The following is an 18,287-nucleotide window of genomic DNA, read 5'->3' on the forward strand; positions in this document are numbered from 1 at the left end:
TCAGGAGGGGAGCAGAGAGCAGGGAATAGCTTTTCTGGGGTGCACATTATGAGCATCTCTGGTTTGGGAGCACTTTGAGCAGCAGGGGTGTAGGATGGGCAGAGCACACCACAGGAGATGATCCCAGCCCATTTTTGGTGGTGGAAGGAAGTGCCAAGGGTCATTTGTGGTGATCTGAAGTTGTGTCATCTTTTCCTCCAGCTACCCATGACATCATTGATGCGGAGGTGACCTGCAAGGCTGCCCAAATGGAGGTGTCCATTTCAAAGTGCAAGCTGTTCCAGCTGGGCTTTGAGCGTGAGGGCGTGCGGGTCAACGACCGCCACTGCCCTGGCATTGAAGGGGAGGACTTTATCTCCTTCCAGATCAACAACACCAAAGGCAACTGTGGCAACTTGGTGCAGGTGAGCTGGGACATGGGACACACAGGGCTGGGAGTGTGGGACAGTCCACTGCAGTCCAGCTCAACTCCAGGGTCGGGACAGGTCAGTGCAAGTGATGCTTGGGAGGTGCTTTAATGAGCTGGGGGTCAAGGAGAACGCAGGAAGCTTTTGTAGAGTAAGGATGCAATTCCAAGCCCCACCATTCCATACCCTTTCTGGCCAGAGGTGGAGGGGCAGCAGGTCCCTTGTCACACAGCTCATTTAGAGGTGCTCATTAGGAGCAGGGAAGCAGGGACAGCTGGAATTAAGCAATGTCCTGTGTTCCCTCTGCAGTCCAACAGCACTCACATAGTGTACAAGAACACGGTGTGGATTGAGAGTGCCAACAACACGGGCAACATCATCACCCGGGACAGGACCATCAATGTGGAGTTCTCCTGTGCCTATGAGCTGGACATCAAGATCTCCCTGGATTCAGTCGTGCGGCCGATGCTCAGGTAGGAGCAGGGCCTGTTACACAGATGGGTGAGGCAGTGCTGGTTCTGAAGCAAGGCAACAATTTGGGGCTTCAAAACCTTTCCACCAACTGAGCCAGTGTTTCTTTGTCATCATTAGCGTGATTAACCTGACGGTGCCGACACAGGAAGGGAGCTTCACCACCAAGATGGCTCTGTACAAGAACTCGTCCTACAAGCACCCATACCGGCAGGGCGAGGTGGTACTCACCACCCGGGATGTGCTCTATGTGGGGGTCTTTGTGGTGGGGGCCGACTCCAACCACTTGATCCTGATGCTGAACAAGTGCTACGCCACCCCCTCGCGGGACAGCAACGACAAACTGCGCTACTTCATCATCGAGGGAGGGTGAGCTACCACGAGCCCCCTTGGTTTTCATGGTGTCTGGAAACGTGGTGGCATCAGCTGGGACAAGGACCTTTAGGCCAATGGGATGGTTGATCAAAATCTGGAAAGGGTGAGGAGCAGTGTTGTTAGAGCAGGAGTTAATTTGCTTGGTGTAGACACAGCCAGGAGCCTTGCATGCGACAGAGTACCAGGTGCAGAGAGAAGCACTCTCCTTGTGTCCATGATGCTGTGGACAACACCTAACTACAGGAGAAGGGGGAGGGATATGGATCATGCACAGGCATTTTGGGAAGTTGGAAATGCCAGAGAGAGGTGACAGAGGTAGGGCATGATACCCTTGTCCAGACAAGCCATGGCAGGGTCTAAGCACCCCACTGTAAAACCTGGGGTGAGGGACCTTATGGGGACAGGGAGGGTTCCAGTCACAGGAGGGTGGTGCTCAGCATCAGTGCTTTGCACAGGTGCCAAAACATGAAGGACAACACCATTGGCATAGAGGAGAATGGGGTGTCCCTGACATGTCGCTTCCACGTCACCGTCTTCAAGTTCATCGGGGACTACGACGAGGTTCACCTGCACTGCGCCGTGTCCCTCTGCGACTCCGAGAAATACTCCTGCAAAATCGTGAGTGGGGAGAGTGCAGAGGGAGGGGATGCTTGATTTGAAGGGCTCTTCCAGTGTGCAGTGAGCCCTGACGATGTGGCATCAAAGAGGTGACCAGAGGTGTAGCCCTAGGGGTGAGATGGGAGGGTTGTGTGTCCCTCTGGGCATGGGGAGGGGATGCTCTGTCACCGGCAGGTCACCTTGGGACCTTGCAGGGTCCCTCTGGGAGCTGGGACAGGTGGAGGGGCACAGAAGGGGCCTGGGCAGAGCTGAGGGTGACAGAGGTGGTGTTTATCCCCAAACAGAACTGCCCTCAGCACACAAGGATGGCCAGCGCCTTTGCTGAGGAGTCCAAGGAGCAGATCCTCTCAGTGGGGCCTATCCGGAGGAAGCGTAAGTGTGGGACCCCAGGGAAGGCTGCGGAGTTTGTCTGCCATCCCAGCCTCAGGCAGACAAGGATCAGGGATTGGGAGCATGGCTCAGGTGTCCCCCTTTGCTGTTTGTGTCCAGGATCAGACTGGTGCGAGGACAATGGAGGCTGTGAGCAGATCTGCACGAGCCGGGCGGACGGGCCTTTGTGCAGCTGTGTGACAGGGACACTGCAAGGGGATGGCAAGAGCTGCAGGGGCAAGTACCAGGCTCGGGGTGGGCACAGCAGGGAACTGCCAACCCCAAACCCCAAACCGAGGGGCTGTGGGGTGAGCAGCATGGGGAAAGGGGCTGCGACTTGTGGTGTGTTGCAGACAGAAGGGGTGTGGAGGGCAGGGAGCCAGATGTGCCCTGTCCCTGTCACCTGAGGGCTGTGAGGGCACTGCTGGCATGTTCAGAAGAGCTGGCAGGCAGCTGCAAGGGAGGTGATGGTGCCTGCAGGGTACAGGGCAGGGTAGAGTAAATGCAGTGGCCTGGGAGCCCAGCAGTGAGGTCGAGCATTTGGGTGGGCACCAGCCTGGCACGATTTGAAGGGAATCTGGGAGGGAGGCACCCAGAGCCCCAGCTTACGTGATCTTGTTGTGTTGGCAGCCTCCAGCTCTTCAGGGGAGCACCGTGCCCGAGTGACCCTCCTGCTGGCGGCCCAGCTGTGGCTGTGGCTGCGCTCAGCTCCGCGGCCCCTGACCTCGTAGGCGCGGCCCCGCCGCCCAGCCAAAAACTGTTCTCGCGTCAGCCTGAGTCTTTGTAGGGTAGGAGACAGCCCCCCCGCCGTGGCCACGCTGCTGCCCACCCGGCCATGCTGCGAGGAGGCAAAGGGATGTCACCTGAGAGAGGTGGGACGCGGACCCGGCGGTGACGTGCAGCCGGCACAGCGGCAGCGACGGCGAGACTGAGCGGGATGTTTGCCAGCAGCGATGTGGGACTGGGGTTTGGGGGTTTTTTTTACAGCTTTCCATCATTGATGTGGACTCAAGGAGGGGTTTTGCAGCTTTTCCCCAGGCTCTCCCTTGTGGGGTGCACTGAAGGTGGCCCACACCACTGTTGGTAGTGTGGGACGGGGTGGAGCATGTGCTGTCCCCTCACATGGACAGCTCCCACTGTCCTTGGGAGCTGCCACCACGGTCTTATGAGCTCACAGACTCAAGCAGAGGTAGGTGTTGTGGCACAGGTCATGGCCAGAGCAGTGCATTGCCATCTCTGGATGATGTGACACCTTGGGACCGTGTCACCCTCTGACTCTCCGGAGCAGAGGTGGTGCTGAGGTTTGGTTCAGAGAGCCAAACTCATCCATGGGGGTGTGGAAATCTTGGCATTGTGCTGTGGTGGTGACAAGCTGGTGCCAATAATTGGAAAGAGGTGCTTTCTGGTGGGCAGGAACAAGAGTCAGAGGAAGGAGGGACAAAATTCCCTGCTGTGTTTGTGTGGTGTGCAAGGGTTGAGGGTCAGAGCAGGGTTGGGGTCTGCGGGCACAGGGCAGCATTGGGGTGCCTGGTGAAAGAATGGGGAGCAGCCTTGGGGTGCTGCTGGGTGTGGGGGGCTGTGTTGGTGTCTTGTCTTGTGTTTGTACTCTGTGAAACGGCTGCGTGGGAATAAAAAGTGTTGTAATCCTTCGTAAGCACTGCCTCCTGTCTGATGGGGGCAAGGAGCAGCAGGGCCTGGAAGGACACCAAGGCTGCAAAGAGTCCCTGGGAGGGTGGACAGGGAGTTTTGGGGTGCCAGGCAGGGGCACACCAGAGCTGAGGGCAGGGGTTGTGGCTGGAGTGTGGGTCTGGCAGGTTTGCCATGGCGTGGGCTGGGATGTAGGGCAGAAGGAGCAGAGGAGATTTGGGTTGTGGGGCAGGAGGGCAGCTGGTTCCTCTGCCTCAGGACAAGAGGTGGGTAACAGGATGTCATGGACTCTGCTCTGCTTGTTCTCTGCCTCCTGCTCCCTCTCTGTGCCCTCTGTGTGTGTGTTAGTTCTGAATTCTCTCCTTCACTCCTCTTTTCTCCCTGTGACTGCCTCTCTCTGTGCTGCCTCATTCCCCCATCTCTTTGCTCTCCTGTCTCTGCTCTCTCTGTCCTCACTCTCTGCCCTCTCTGTGCTTCTCTGCCATCCCTCTCCTGTCCACTCTCTGCTCGCTCTCAGCGTCACTCTCAGCTCTCCAGTGTCACTCTGCCTCTCTGCCTTTGGTCTGTTTGCTCTTTGTGCCTCTTTGCCCTCTCTCTCCCATATTTTCTCTCTGCTCTCTCTGCCTCTGTGCCCTCTGCACCTCCCTCTTTGCTCTCCAGGTCTCCCATCTCCTTCTCCAGTCTCTCTTTGCCCCGGGCCGTGTCTCTCACCCTCATCTCAGCGTTAATTAATGAGCTGCTGAAGGATGGCAGCAGTGTGGGTGTGCTGCGCCCCAGGGAGCTGCCTGAGGGCTGCGGGGGGAGCCCCGAGGATGGAGAGGATCCCCGGGCACTGCAGGGCTGATGGTGCTGGGCAGCCGGGTAAACAACACAGGGGCTGGTGGGGATGTTCGTGGCTTTCTTTGGCTCCTAAAGGGTTTGGCAGATTGTCCGAAGAGCAATGGTGAGAGGAGAGCCTGAGCGTGGGATTGCACTGACCACAGAGCTGACCACAGAGCTGACCACAGCCCTGACCACAGCCCTGACCACAGCGCTGACCACAGCCCTGACCACATCACTGACCACATCACTGACCACATCACTGACCACATCACTGACCACAGCCCTGACCACAGCGCTGACCACAGCCCTGACCACAGAATTAATTGACCACAGAGCTGACCACAGCCCTGACCACAGAGCTGACCACAGCACTGACCACAGCGCTGACCACAGAATTAATTGACCACAGAGCTGACCGCATCACTGACCACAGCCCTGACCACAGCACTGGCCACAGAGCTCACCACAGCACTGACCGCAGATTCATGGACTTAATTGTCCTGGAATCACCTCAGTTTAGTTTGGAAGAGAAAGAGACCTAAAAGCTCATCTCATTCCACCCCCTGCCATGGGCAGGGACGCCTTCCACTGTCCCAGGTGGCTCCAAGCCCCATCCAACCTGGCCTTGGGCACTGCCAGGGATCCAGATCTTCTCTGGGCACCCTGTGCCAGGGCCTGCCCACCCTCCCAGGGCAGAATTCCTTCCCAAAATCCCATCTAACTCTTCCAGCTTTACCCCAAAGCAGAGCTGGCTTTTGCTACTTGAAATCCAGACTAGTAAAACTGATCCTGGGATATCAAACTCTCTTTGATCTTAAACTCTTCAGGTTGTAATTTAATGTTCCAAAAACAACCTGATCAGATGGAGAAGCAAAATTAGCAGCTGTCAGATGGCCTAGGGTAAATCTAACCATGGGGGCTCATTTGGGATGATGGAAATGTGACTCAAAGGCTTTCACATGCTACAGCTGTGTTTAAAAAGAAAAAAAGAAAAGAGAAAAATGCCTTAAATTCACTATTCCAACTGCATATGTTTTCTTTTGCAGACTCCTGGCTGATTTAGCCCAAATTTATTAAAGAGTGATTACTTAACCGTGTATTAATGATGATTAAAACCAAACCCTGGGCAATGGGTGCTGTTAATGCTAGCAGTCCAATAAATTTGGTTTAAAGTTTCAAACACTGTTGGTGTCTTTTACTCCCACCCAAGATCTGCAGCTTCAGAGGGTGACAGGGTGGGGGGACAGAGGGACACTGAGATTCAGCCAGAAGGGACAGAGCTGGAGAGCTCTGAGCTGCTGCAAATGCACAGGAATACCATCAAAGGGGGCAAAGCTGTCAAGGAGGGGAGGGCAGGGAGCTTTGTCAGGAATAACTTTGTTCACTCTAAGGAACCCAAATGAGCAAGAGAAACCTCAAATTATTCATAACTGACATCAAGTATGCCCCAAAAAGATGCAAAGTGCCCCAAAGTGCATGGAGAGAGCGAGTTAGACCTCAAGAAACCCTGATGACCTATAGGAACACAAACTTTTAATGGCTGACCTCTAGTAATATCAAAAGTGACCTAAAGTAACACCAAAATTTTCAGGAGAGAGTGAGTTTGACCTCAAGTAACCCCAATAGCCTCTAGTAACCCCAAATTTTAATTGTGGCCCTCTAGCACCCCATAAAATACTGAAAGTAATCCTAAAGTGCTCCACATATAGTGAGTTTGACTTTAAGGAACCCAAGCTAATTAAAATTTGGGGGGGGTTATTATATAATCTATATATAATCTATAAATCTATATAGCTATACATATATATAGAGATGCAGATATATATATTTATATATATGCACACATATATATTTCCCATATATATTTGGGAAATACTTATATATTTTACACGTCCGAGGGGACAGCAGGGAAGGGGCCCAGAGCGGGCAGAATTCCCCAAAATTCCCCAAAATTTCCCCTCCGGCAGCTCTCGCAGAGACCGAGGAACGACTGCGGAGCTCCGCCCCGCCCAGACCACGCCCATTCGGGCCACGCCCCGACACGCCCCAGCCAATGGCTACGCCCCCATTTCTTGACTCCGCCTCTTTCTGCGCACTGACGTCACCGCCCGAGGTGGCGCGAGCTCTTCCGCCGGTGACGTCACGTGGCGCTACCGCTTGGCCCCGCCCCCGGCCCGCGCCGCTCCGGGACCCCGGGCAGGTAACGGGATCGGGGTTTGGGGTGCCGGGTTTGGGGTGCCGGGGTGGGGGTCACGGAGGGGGGACACCCCCGGCAGGGCCCCCGCGCTGCCTCCCCGTTCCCAGCTCCCCGCCGCTGGCCGTGCCACCTGCGGCTCCCGGGCACGGTGACCCCCCTTGGGCACCCACCCTGCCCGGGGAATGGCCCCGCAGGGCACGGAACGGAGCCCCGTGTGCTGCCCCAAAAGGGGTTTTGCACCCCAGACCCGCATCCCGGTGTCACCCGCTGCCCGCTGTCCCCTGCCATAAGTGCCCCCTCCCACGGCAACAGGGCACAGAATTACGGGAGTCCCCACTCCTGCGTCTTCCCTGCTTGACACCCACAACCTGCGTGTCCCAGATTTGCTCCCCAGTCCCGGCTAAGGCGATCCAGCCAGACGGACAGCATGCCAAACCTGCCCGCCCCTGCCCACATCCTGGCGGGCACCCGATTTCCCGTGTCCCTGCGGCGCTAGGCAGGGACACCTCGGAGCAGTCACACCAACTCCTTTTCCTGCAGGAGCCACCATGGATCTGGTGCTGGAAGCCGCGGACCGGCACCTGCTGACCCCCTACGTGTACCCGGCGGGGTGGCCCGAGGGCGAGCCCTGCCGCCAGCTCCTCAGCCTTTTTGTCATCACCAACCTGGGGGCCCTCGCCCTCTACCTGCTCTTCGGCACCCTCAGCTACTACTTCATCTTCGACCACGAGCTCAAAAAACATCCCCAGTTCCTGGAGGTGGGTGCGCCTTGCTGACCCTCGCCCAGGCCCTGTGTGGCACTGTCCCCCTCGCCATCCCCTTGTCCATTCCAAATGTCACCTGCCAGCGTTGTGGCACGGGCTGTCCCCGCTGTCACTTCCACCCTTCTCTGCCTGCTGTTGCCCTTGATCATCCCTGACCAGAAGCGAGTGCCACAGCCCACTGACCCCAGCACCCAGCATGAGCCCTGCCCCAAGCACAGCTGGCCCCATATGAGCAGCACCATGGCCCAGATGCCACGACAAAGGGGTGGCCACGACGCCCAGCCCTCCCAGCCTTATGAGGGGCACTGGGGCTCTCAAAGTGTGCCCTGTGCCCCTGATCCCTCTTGCCATGCCCCATAGAGCCAGGTGAGCTGGGAGATGTCCCTTGACCCCTCTTGCCACACCCCATAGAGCCAGGTGAGCTGGGAGATGTCCCTTGACCCCTCTTGTCACACCCCACAGAACCAGGTGGAGATGTCCCCTGTGCCCCTGACCCCTGTTGTCACCCCCCACTGAACCAGGTGGGCCAGGAGATGTCCCCTGTGCCCCTGACCCCTGCTGTCACCTCCCACAGAACCAGGTGGAGATGTCCCCTGTGCCCCTGACCCCTGCTGTCACCCCCCACAGAACCAGGTGGAGATGTCCCCTGTGCCCTGACCCCTGTTGTCACCCCCCACAGAACCAGGTGAGCCGGGAGATCGCCTATGCCGTGCGCTCCCTGCCCTGGATCAGTGTCCCCACCGTGGCCCTGTTCTTCGCCGAGGTGCGGGGCTACAGCAAACTCTACGACAACATCGAGGACTCCCCGTATGGTGAGTGACCTCCCTGCACCCCCTGCCACAGCAGCGTCCTCTCCCCACCTGTGTCACCTCCCTCAGCCCCCATTTCTCCCGATGACAACCCTGAGAAATCCTCCTGGGTTCCTCCTGTCCCAGCCTGTCCAGGTTCTCTGCAGAGGAGGCACCCAGACACCCTCACTCAGGGTCGTGTCCCCCTGCTTGACACGCTCCACCCTCCACAAAAGAGATCCTTCCCTTCCCTTGGAAAGGGAAAGGAAACAGCACCTGACTCACTTGCCCCAGTGAAACAGCAGTGAAACAGCACCTGACTCACTTGCCCCAGTGAAACAGCAGTGAAACAGCACCTGACTCACTTGCCCCAGTGAAACAGCAGTGAAACAGCACCTGACTCACTTGCCCTGAGTCAGCCTGACGCTCTCACCTCAGTGGGGCAGACCCTGGCATGACTCAGATGTGTCTCCCACCACGAGGACCATTGTGGAGACCCTCACAGCCTCCTGATGCACACATGTACCACCTCTAACAACCCTGTCCCCCCCTAGGCTGGTCTGGTGTCTTCCTCAGCATGCTGTCCTTCCTCTTCTTCACTAGAAATCCTCCTGGGTTCCTCCTGTCCCAGCCTGTCAGCCAAAAGCCCAGGTTCTCTGGGTGCAGAGGAGGCACCCAGACACCCTCACTCAGGGTCGTGTCCCCCTGCTTGACACGCTCCACCCTCCACAAAAGAGATCCTTCCCTTCCCTTGGAAAGGGAAAGGAAACAGCACCTGACTCACTTGCCCCAGTGAAACAGCAGTGAAACAGCACCTGACTCACTTGCCCTGAGTCAGCCTGACGCTCTCACCTCAGTGGGGCAGACCCTGGCACGACTCAGATGTGTCTCCCACCACGAGGACCATTGTGGAGACCCTCACAGCCTCCTGATGCACACATGTACCACCTCTAACAACCCTGTCCCCCCCTAGGCTGGTCTGGTGTCTTCCTCAGCATGCTGTCCTTCCTCTTCTTCACTGACATGGGCATCTACTGGATACACCGTGGTCTCCACCACAAGCTGTTCTATAAGGTATGGGACAGGACAGGGACAAGAGTCCTTGTCCTGCTCTGGGACATTTCTAAGCTGCATTTCCATCCTCCCAGGGGATGCATGCTCGGGTGGGAATGGCTGAACAAGGCGTCACCATGTGATGGGAGCTGAGAGCCCTTTAGGGCACGTGTTCCCCTCTCAGTTTGGGTGGTGAAGGCCCAAACAGCATCCCTTGGGGCCATGAATCTGGCTGGGGGACCCTCTAAAAGGTCCCACCCCGACTGACACCCCCTGTCCCCGCAGCGCTTCCACAAGCCCCACCACCTGTGGAAGATCGCCACGCCCTTCGCCAGCCACGCCTTCCACCCCGTGGATGGCTTCATGCAGAGCCTGCCCTACCACATCTACCCCTTCCTGTTCCCCCTGCACAAAGTCACCTACCTGGGCCTCTACATCTTCGTCAACGTCTGGACCATCTCCATCCACGACGGCGACTACCGCGTGCCGCGGCTGCTGCGGCACGTCATCAACGGCTCTGCCCACCACACCGACCACCACCTGTACTTCGACTACAACTACGGGCAGTACTTCACCCTCTGGGACAAGATTGGGGGTTCTTACAAGAGCCCCACGTCCTTCGAGGGCAAAGGCCCCCACGATTACCTGCGCAAGCTCCGAGAGAAAGACCTGGCAGCGTCCAACGGCGTCGGGGGCTCCAAGAAAGATCCAGGAGCATCCAACGGTGTCGGGGCCTCCAAGACTGAGTAGGCTTCCTCCAAAGTGTGTCCCTTCTCTGGCTGGATCTGGTCCCATTCCTTACCAGCCACCCAAGACTGTTTCCCACGGACAAAGAGCCCCTGTCCCTGATGACATGACCAGCATGGGTGATTTTTGGTGAGCGTCCGACCTGCACCGGTCCCAGAGCGGCGGTGTCTGGCCTTGCTCCACACCACAGATCTGCCCTGGTTTTCCTACTGCTTCCCCTCCCAGCTCCCTTTGGATCTCTGCTAAGGTCCCTGCGCTGCTTTAGTGCTGTGCTGATGCTTTACAAGAAGAATAACATGGCACAAATAGAACAGTAACGTGGCACAAATTAACGTGACTCGCGGCAGGGTCTTTGTTCCACTGCTGCGCCCCTTTGTTGACGATTCCTTGTTCCCATCATGGTGTCCATCAGGACAAGCTGTATTTTGGAAAAAAAACCTAACTTTTGGAGGTGGTGTGGCTTCTTCTGGTGGCTCCTTTGGTGGGACTTCTTGCACTCAACCTCCTTCCTCTTGCCCAGGGATGTCCCATGGAAGCATCATGCCTGTAGGACAGAGGCAGGCTTTGAGTCTTGGGGGTCTCTTGAGCTCCCTGAGAGCACTGAGGGGGAAGGGAGGAGGACCGGGCACCCAGATGTGAGGGGCAGGGGCTTCTCCTCACTCAAGGGTCTGTGGCCAGCTTCCCCCTTAAGGGCCTGTGTGTTTCCTGCTGAAATCTGGTCACCCCACCTTTGGGGTGACCCATGTTCAATAAATCTCAGTTGCCAACTTGACTGCTGTTTGGTCCCTTCTCCCTGGCTCATGCAAAGTCTCCTGTGCAGCCTGTTTCTGCCCTACAGAACCCACGAGGGGCTTGGCACAGAGCTGTGCTGTGCTGGCAGCAAATTTGTGCCAAAACAGCAGAAAATGGGCAAAACACAGAGTGGCCAAAGCCACCTGCAGTGCCCCAAACCTCCTTAGGTGTGACCGTGTCCCTGCACGGTGACACCTGTGCTTTCCCACTCCCTGCTCCCCCAGTTCCACCAGTCCCTGGAGCCCTGCTGCCCTTGCTGGGGATGGAGCCCCTTCTGTGAGTCCCTTGCTGTGGTGACAGCCCCTCTGCTCCTCCCCCAGCCTCAGCTGTCCCCAGGCAGGGCATGGCCGAGGCCACACCACCACACCTGTGGCACCTGGTGAGCACAAGGGACACCTGCCCCACATGCTGCCAGCACGGTCACACTCTGCCTTCACCTTTTCACCAGCCCATCCCAACTTGCTCTCCCCACGTGGACAGCACCCCTGTTTGCTGATTAACCTGGGGCCTGGAGCACTGCCTGGGGTCAAGGCACAGCCCAGATCAAACACGGTGACAACATCACAGTGATTGGCCATCCTGATTCCCAATCCACTCTTGGGAAAGGTTCTCATCATCCCATCCTCCCACCTTAGCAGAGCCTAAAGCCCGGGCACCCCATCCTGGCAGCTTGGGGACAGACAGTGACCCAGCTGGGTCCTGGCAGGGCAGTAAAGGCTTAGGATGAAATTGCATCACTCTGGTGCCCGGTGCACCCTCCCACGGCCCTTCTGCCCGGCATTCCCCCTGGGATGGATGTACAGCAGCCCGGCTCCGGGCACAGGGAGCTCGTGTCCTGCGGGTCACCGCCCTGCCGAGGCTGCGGGCACAGGACGCGTCCCCGCGGTGGCCTTGGGGCTCAGCGGCACGGAGAGCAGCAGCTCTGGCTCCGGTCCCCTGGTGCTGCTGTTGCCACAAGATGGGGATGTTGCTCACCACAGCCAGCGCTGGAGCTGCACCTGCGTGGATGCCCTTCCTCCTCCTCCTCCTCCTCCTCCTCGTCCCCCAAGCGTGGGGCAGGAGAGGCTCTCTTAGAGGACACACATGGGGTGTCCCTGCTCTGTTCCATGACCCCATTCCTCACGCTTTTCCTGGCAGCAGAGCCTTTTCTGCTGATTTATCTGCAATAGCCTCCCTGTCCCACCCCACACGGAGCATTTCCTTCCCCTCTTCACGATGCTCTGCCACTCACCAGGGCAGTGCACCTTTGTACCACACACTGAGCATCCCCCTCACAGAGACCCCAGCAAGCCAAGTGACCCGTGGTGTGTGAGTGCAACAACTGGGTGCCTCTGACACAGCCCTGAGCCCTGCAGGAAACCCTACAACCATCATCATCCTCAGAGGAAGGCTCTGAGACCAATGCCATGGATAGTGTGATGTCTTTGGCTCCTGGCGTCCCTGTTTTGCTCCCTGATTCAGCTCCAGCAACAAGCAATGGCTCCTTTAAGCAGCTTTACTCTCTCAGTGAGGCTTTGTGAAAATGGCTGTTCCAGCCCCTCAGTCCCCCAAACCCTCTGGGACCTCTAAAGCTGAGACAGGGAAAGGTCTCAGGGAAGAAGGGAAGGAAAACCAGGGGGCCAGGGGCTCCTCACCTTGCTCTTGGAGTTCACAGCTTTTGCTGCTGATGAAATCCAGATGGACCTTAAAATAAACTCTGCACTGTTCCCCTCTCCCCTTTACGGCTCTTTTCAAGAAACAAAAAATACCTTGGCAAGGGAAACGTGTGTTTCCCTGCACAAAGAAAGAGCCATTCATCTGTGAGCATTAGCAGGGCTTGCTCACCCAAGAGCTCCTGGCTAAAGCTCTCTCCCTGTGCCCACCACAGGGAGCTCACAGGGGGACAGGGACCCTTCTTGCACCCTGTAAGAAGTGTGAAACAAAGGCTGGAAGAGAGACAGCAAACCCCCCAAACACCATTGTCCTCCATTTAGCACCTCAGCAGAGGCAGTTCCTCATTTCCTCCTATTTCTTACTCTATTCCTGTTATAGTCTGAACCTGCTTTACCTTTCTCCTTATCCTGTCTCACAAAGAAATAAACACATTAACGATCAACCAACACTAAAACCCACCACACTCGCCAACACATTAGTTAGAAAATCTCAAAATTTTAAAAAAAACCCTAAAATTAACAAACCAAAATCACTACAATTCCTCATCTCCAGGTCCTTTTTGAGTCCTTCTCATCTGACCCAGAGAGCAACTGGCTGCAGGGATTCCCACACAACAAAACTCCCTCACTGACTGCCTGGAGCCACGGTGACCTCCTGTCCTCCAGGGGCACATCACTCTGAGTCAAGACCTCTAAAAGCCTTATTAGGAGGGCTTATAATTGTATTGACCCGATAATTGAAATACACTAACTGGGTTTCTAGGTGAAAGCACCTCGGGGAAAGCTCTGGACAACGTTTCTGCTATTAAGGCAAGTGGAATAAGGAGGAGCAAGACTGCCTTGGGGCTGTCCATGGGATTTACAGGCTCCCATTCCTTCACTGCTGGGCCACATCCATTTTCTTTGTTGGAAATGCTGGAATGGTGCATGAGAGGCAGAGGGATTGAAGTCATCAGTGTGTTCTCAGTACCTCGGAGACACAAGAGGCCTGAGCCATTTCTTAGCAGCAAGATCATGCCTGAAAAACACCTCAAGAAATTTAGAGAGACAAGCTGGGGCTGAGCAACAGGCACAGCTCACCTTTCCTGCCATCTCCCAGTGCCATTCGAATCTCCTGCCTCAAATCCTTGCTCCCCCTTCCCACCCTGCTCTGTAACACCCGGGACACACACGAGCCCCAGGCAGGGATGGGATAAATTGCTTTCTGAAGGAGATGCACAGTGACCAGGGGAGCAGCACCAGGGCAATCCCACGCCTGGAAGTCCAGCACTTTTTGCTGCCCCAATAAATCAGAGTTGTGGCCACTGGCATCACTCCTGTGCTGTCCCTGCATAACCAACCAAGCATCACCTCCTGCACTTTGGTGAGTTATGGGCATGTCACCTGTGCCACGTGTTCTGTGGGAAGCACACGGGCACTGGCACAGCTCAAACCCACCTGCCATGGGAGGGAGAGGTGGCAGAGGGTCCTGGAGAGACTCTGAAGGTCTCTGGCTTCCTACTCCCACCATGTCCTGCTCACCTTCCCAGCTCTGCCCAGGTAAAAAAGAAGGCAGAAACTGAGACATTTTCCACTGTCTCAGGTTGCTCCAAGGCCCATGCAACTCAGCCTTGGACAATTCCAGGGATCCAGGGGCAGCCACAGCTTCTCTGGGCACCCTGTGCCAGGGTCTCACCCTCACAGGGAGAAATCTATTCCTAACATCCAACCTAACCCTACTCTTTGCTAGTTTGAAGCCTTTCCCCTTTGCCCTGTCACTCCACATGCTCCTAAACAGCCTCTTTACTTGAACACAGTTTCCTTTCATTCAGCTCCCTTCAAGTCGATTTCCGACATTTCACAGAAATTAACTTGAACTTATTATTTCACCCCATCTCGACGTGAAGAGAGGGAGAAGGAGAAAAAGAAGAAGAGGAGAAAGAGCAGGGGAAAGGCGAGGGAGAGGAGATGTGGGGCGGGGGGGCCGAGCTTTAGCCCATTCCACAGACATCCACCAGAACTTATTTCACTCCACCCCGCCGGGGAGCCGAGCATCCTCCGGAGGGGGCAAAAAACACCGAGAGGGAAGAAAAAGAGGAAGAGGAAAGGAAACAGCGAGAAGCAGCCGACAACAGAGGAGGGGGCCCGAGCATCCTTGCCCGCGGGGAGCGGCGGGGGGGCTCGCACGGCAGCGCTGCCCATGCACATTCTCTCCGGGCGGCGGCGCGGCTGCCGCTCCTCCCGGCCCCGCTCCGCTCCGCTCCGCTCCGCCCGGCCCCGGCGGCACGAACATGGCGACACGGAGCTCTGGCGGGGCCGGCCGTGCTTCCCCGCTCCCCCGCCGGCTCCTGCCGCTCCTGCCGCTCCTGCTAGCCCCCGCGGGGCCGCCGCGCCGCGCCGCGCCCGCCCGAGCCCATCCAGGTGTACGGACAGGTGAGCCCGCACCGCGGCTGCCGCGGGATGCCGTGGCATGGCACGCGATGGCGTGGGGGGCACAGGCGCGGCTCGCCCCCCGCGGAACGCCGCGCTCCATCCATCACCCCCCGCTCCACATCCTTCCCCGGGGGTCGCGGCGCGTCCCGCCCGGGCAGGGGTCGGTGCGTGGGGTGGCGGCTGTGTGGAGAGCAGCGCGTATTTAGGCAACGCTGGCTCGCCCCGCATCCCCGGCTGGCCGCGGGCACGCTGGCGGTGGCACTCGCGGGCTCGTCCCCGGCGAGATGCGCTCCCGGAGGGAGCAGCCAAGGGCACCCGGCGGGGACGGGGGCCGGGCATCCCCGCCGCCGGCAGCCGGGAAGGGACGGACTGCGATTCCCTGCGGGCAGCGGCGCCTCCGGGGATGCTCGCCCTGAGCATCGCCGCGCTCGGGAGCCGGGCAGGGGGAGGTGACGCTATTTGTGACATGGCTATTTGTGAGGCACCGCGTCCTTCCCCGCGAGGAGGGCTCCCTGCGTGCCTGAGCCATCCTCCGATGATCCTCGGAAAACAAGGGGAGCAGAGTTGCTCATGGCAGGAAAATGCAGAAACTGCTATTTCTGAAAGTATCCCTGCTCGGGCTTGATTCGCTGGCAAGTTTTGCTGCCAGGACCATGAAGGCTCCCCCTCACCCTTTCTTTTCCATCTCTTTTGGGTGGTGATGACAAATTACACTTTTGGCTGGGGAAAGCTTCAGCTTTTTTAAGGTTCTACTTTATTTCTGATGTACCCACATGCTGTCTACACTTGGCTGCCCTACTTGATCCTCCTTGCTGACACTGCCTGTGTCCCCATCACGTGCCCAAAATGCTGTTGGGGGGGACCAGCCCACAGAAGGACACTTGAGGAGAGGCTTTGAGCCTTTGGTGACATCTGCCTTTGCCTCCTTGGATAGTATTTCCCCCCCAGATGCTCTATAATTTCCCCTTTTTGCTACTTGTAGGATCAGAAGGAGCTAGTCACGAGGCAGGGCTGGCCCTGGAGCTGCTGGAGGGGCACATGCAGGGCTGGTGCTGCTCCTAAAGCCCTTCTGTTCCCTTGTTTAGGGAAAAGCTGTTCCTCCTCCCCTTGAAAATCTGCTTCGCCTCCTCTACCTCCTCAGCGTTTGGCTGTTTTTAGCATAACACAGCTACCCCATTTTAGAAGAAAACATGACACTTGTCTCTCATCCACGGCAAGACATTGGTGGCACTTTCCCTTCTGTCTCCCCGTGCCTTCCATCCAGCCAGGTACAGAGCTGCTCTGTCAGGATTGTCCCTGTCACCTGCACACGGAGCTGCAGATCCAGGAGGTGCAGTAACCCTGTCACTACCCAGAACAGGACTAATAGGAAGCAGTGGGAGTTCAACAGTTTGCCACTGTTTGGGATTTTCTCATTGCCTCAAGCTTCCAGAAGGGATTTGCCTGGGGAATGGAGTTGCTCTCACTGGCAGCAGAGCACACAGCACCCGTTCCTTCCTCTGCTGTGGGGCAAGACACACAGATTTTACAGCCCAGGTGTGTCACCAGGAAGAGTTGCTAGGCACTGAACAACATTTCTGAGTTCTCCCAAGCACTACAGCACTTTAAATCAGGGCTCTGCCTGAATAAAGGGGACAAGAGGGAGCCTGTGTGTCCTAGGCTGTGTTACAGATCTGACCACACAAGTCACTAAAGCCTGGGAAGCCGGAAAAGCTGTGCAGCTTTTCAGGGGTCTTGTGCCTGGTCACAAGCACCCAACAATCCCCGTGACCCCCCTCCCCCAGTTCTCTGGCACTCCAACACCAGCAGAAAATCGTGCAGTCAAAGCACTCCTCTCCCAGGGCCATCAGCATAAGGGGCAGTGCTCGGAGCGAGCATCCTTGTGCCGTGTCACTGCAGTCCCTGATCTGGGACACATCCCACCCCCGTGCCTTTGGCAGGTCACTTGGCCATATGCTATGCCCTGGCTCGTGCCCCAAAACTCCCTGCCCTTTCCTGGCTCTGTGCTGTGCTCCTGAACCAGGCTGGTGGGACAGCTGAGAGCCCAGGCTCAGCTCAGGGGCTGGGGAAAGCAAGGTTTGCTGCTGGGGGGGTGATGTCATCGGGGGAGCAGAGGGAGGGATGCACTGCTCTGTCTGGAACTGAGCAGGGGAAGAACATCCAAAGCCTTTGTAGCTCCTCAGGAGCCAAACACAGCTTACTCAGCAGCGTCAGGAACAGGCTCAGAGCCCTCTTGCCTTGGACACCAAAGCACAAGCACAGGGTGTTACTTGGATTTTTTATCTGGACCCTCACTGCTGATCACATCCTTGCTGGGCAGGCTGCAGCAGAACTTTCCAGGAGCATCACCAAATAGCAGGACCAGCAGCCTAACTCCCTTTGTGGCTTTTCCTTGTTTTTTTCTGACTCCAGAGCAGCAGCAATCAGGAGACCAAATGCTCGACTCGAGTCCGTCAGCTTTGAGACAGAGCAGGTTTTGTTCCCTTGCACAGCCCTCACCTCTGTGGGATTGTTGGTGAGGGTTACAATGGACAGACTGTTTCACCAGGCACTGACACGAGACAGGACTTCTCAAGGATGCCACCAGCAGCAGAGAAGCATCCCCAGGGCAAGAAAACTTCACCCTTGGGGCCAGCAGGGCTCCCTGAACCACAAGCGTAGCACCTCACCCTGCCCTCCTGCTCCTGGCACGAGCTGCTGGCCTGCCACCCACCCTGCTGTCCCCTCACAACCTTTGTGCTCCTGCCTGCACATCCCTGCTCAGACCTGGAAACAGGGCCTAGCCCCAGGATTTGCCATTTCCACGGAACCTCCCCACATTCCCACATAAATTCCAGCTGCTGGGTGTGAACCAGAAATGAACACAGGAGAGAGCAGCAGCCACTCTGGGTGCCTGTGTGTGTGCTGGGCTGGAGGGTGACCATGGGGTGGGTGTGGAGAGACTGTTGTGCCATGGCTGTGGCACACAGAGAGGAAAAATGCTGGGCCAGGAGCTCAGATGGGGTCTGCTGGTGCTGAGGGGAGCTATGAGAGCATTCACACTGCTAAAATATATGTAACCTTGACCTCCAGGCATCCCTTCCCCTTCTTAGGAGAAAGTTTATCTAAAGCCACCCCCTAAAGCACACAGCCCACAAGAAATCTTTGCCTTAAACCACGCTAGGACAAAGGAC

At 57.0% G+C, this 18,287-nt stretch overlaps 3 protein-coding genes across 7 annotated transcripts in view; all 3 read left to right on the forward strand.

The window, feature by feature from the left end:
- TECTA (tectorin alpha) overlaps nt 1-4,956 on the forward strand; it is a 29,003-nt gene extending 24,047 nt beyond the window's left edge. For 3 of the 5 annotated variants that reach the window (XM_041413989.1, XM_041413990.1, XM_041413991.1), the window contains 7 exons: nt 202-404; nt 717-880; nt 999-1,247; nt 1,709-1,871; nt 2,156-2,243; nt 2,361-2,477; nt 2,871-4,956. In XM_041413989.1, coding sequence (XP_041269923.1) covers nt 202-404; nt 717-880; nt 999-1,247; nt 1,709-1,871; nt 2,156-2,243; nt 2,361-2,477; nt 2,871-2,971 — 1,085 coding nt within the window. In that variant the 3' untranslated portion in view covers nt 2,972-4,956. Of the gene's footprint in view, nt 1-201; nt 405-716; nt 881-998; nt 1,248-1,708; nt 1,872-2,155; nt 2,244-2,360; nt 2,478-2,870 lie in introns of those variants that run through there. The other 2 variants (XM_041413993.1, XM_041413992.1) reach the window with 2 other exon arrangements.
- A 1,919-nt stretch (nt 4,957-6,875) lies between these two features.
- Nucleotides 6,876-11,030, forward strand: SC5D (sterol-C5-desaturase). Its single transcript, XM_041414000.1, has 5 exons — nt 6,876-6,909; nt 7,447-7,664; nt 8,350-8,482; nt 9,432-9,532; nt 9,797-11,030. The coding sequence occupies exons 2-5, from the start codon at nt 7,455-7,457 to the stop codon at nt 10,259-10,261; spliced, it is 909 nt and encodes a 302-aa protein (XP_041269934.1). The 5' UTR covers nt 6,876-6,909; nt 7,447-7,454; the 3' UTR covers nt 10,262-11,030.
- A 4,030-nt stretch (nt 11,031-15,060) lies between these two features.
- The window catches only part of SORL1 (sortilin related receptor 1), a 46,331-nt gene continuing 43,104 nt past the window's right edge, over nt 15,061-18,287 (forward strand). The window contains exon 1 of the mRNA XM_041413738.1: nt 15,061-15,114. The gene's annotated coding sequence lies outside the window, so the exon portion shown is untranslated. The remainder of the gene's footprint in view (nt 15,115-18,287) is intronic.

Source organism: Onychostruthus taczanowskii, unplaced genomic scaffold (assembly GCF_017590055.1).
Source record: "Onychostruthus taczanowskii isolate IOZ18803 unplaced genomic scaffold, ASM1759005v1 scaffold43, whole genome shotgun sequence".
Classification (NCBI taxonomy): domain Eukaryota; kingdom Metazoa; phylum Chordata; class Aves; order Passeriformes; family Passeridae; genus Onychostruthus; species Onychostruthus taczanowskii.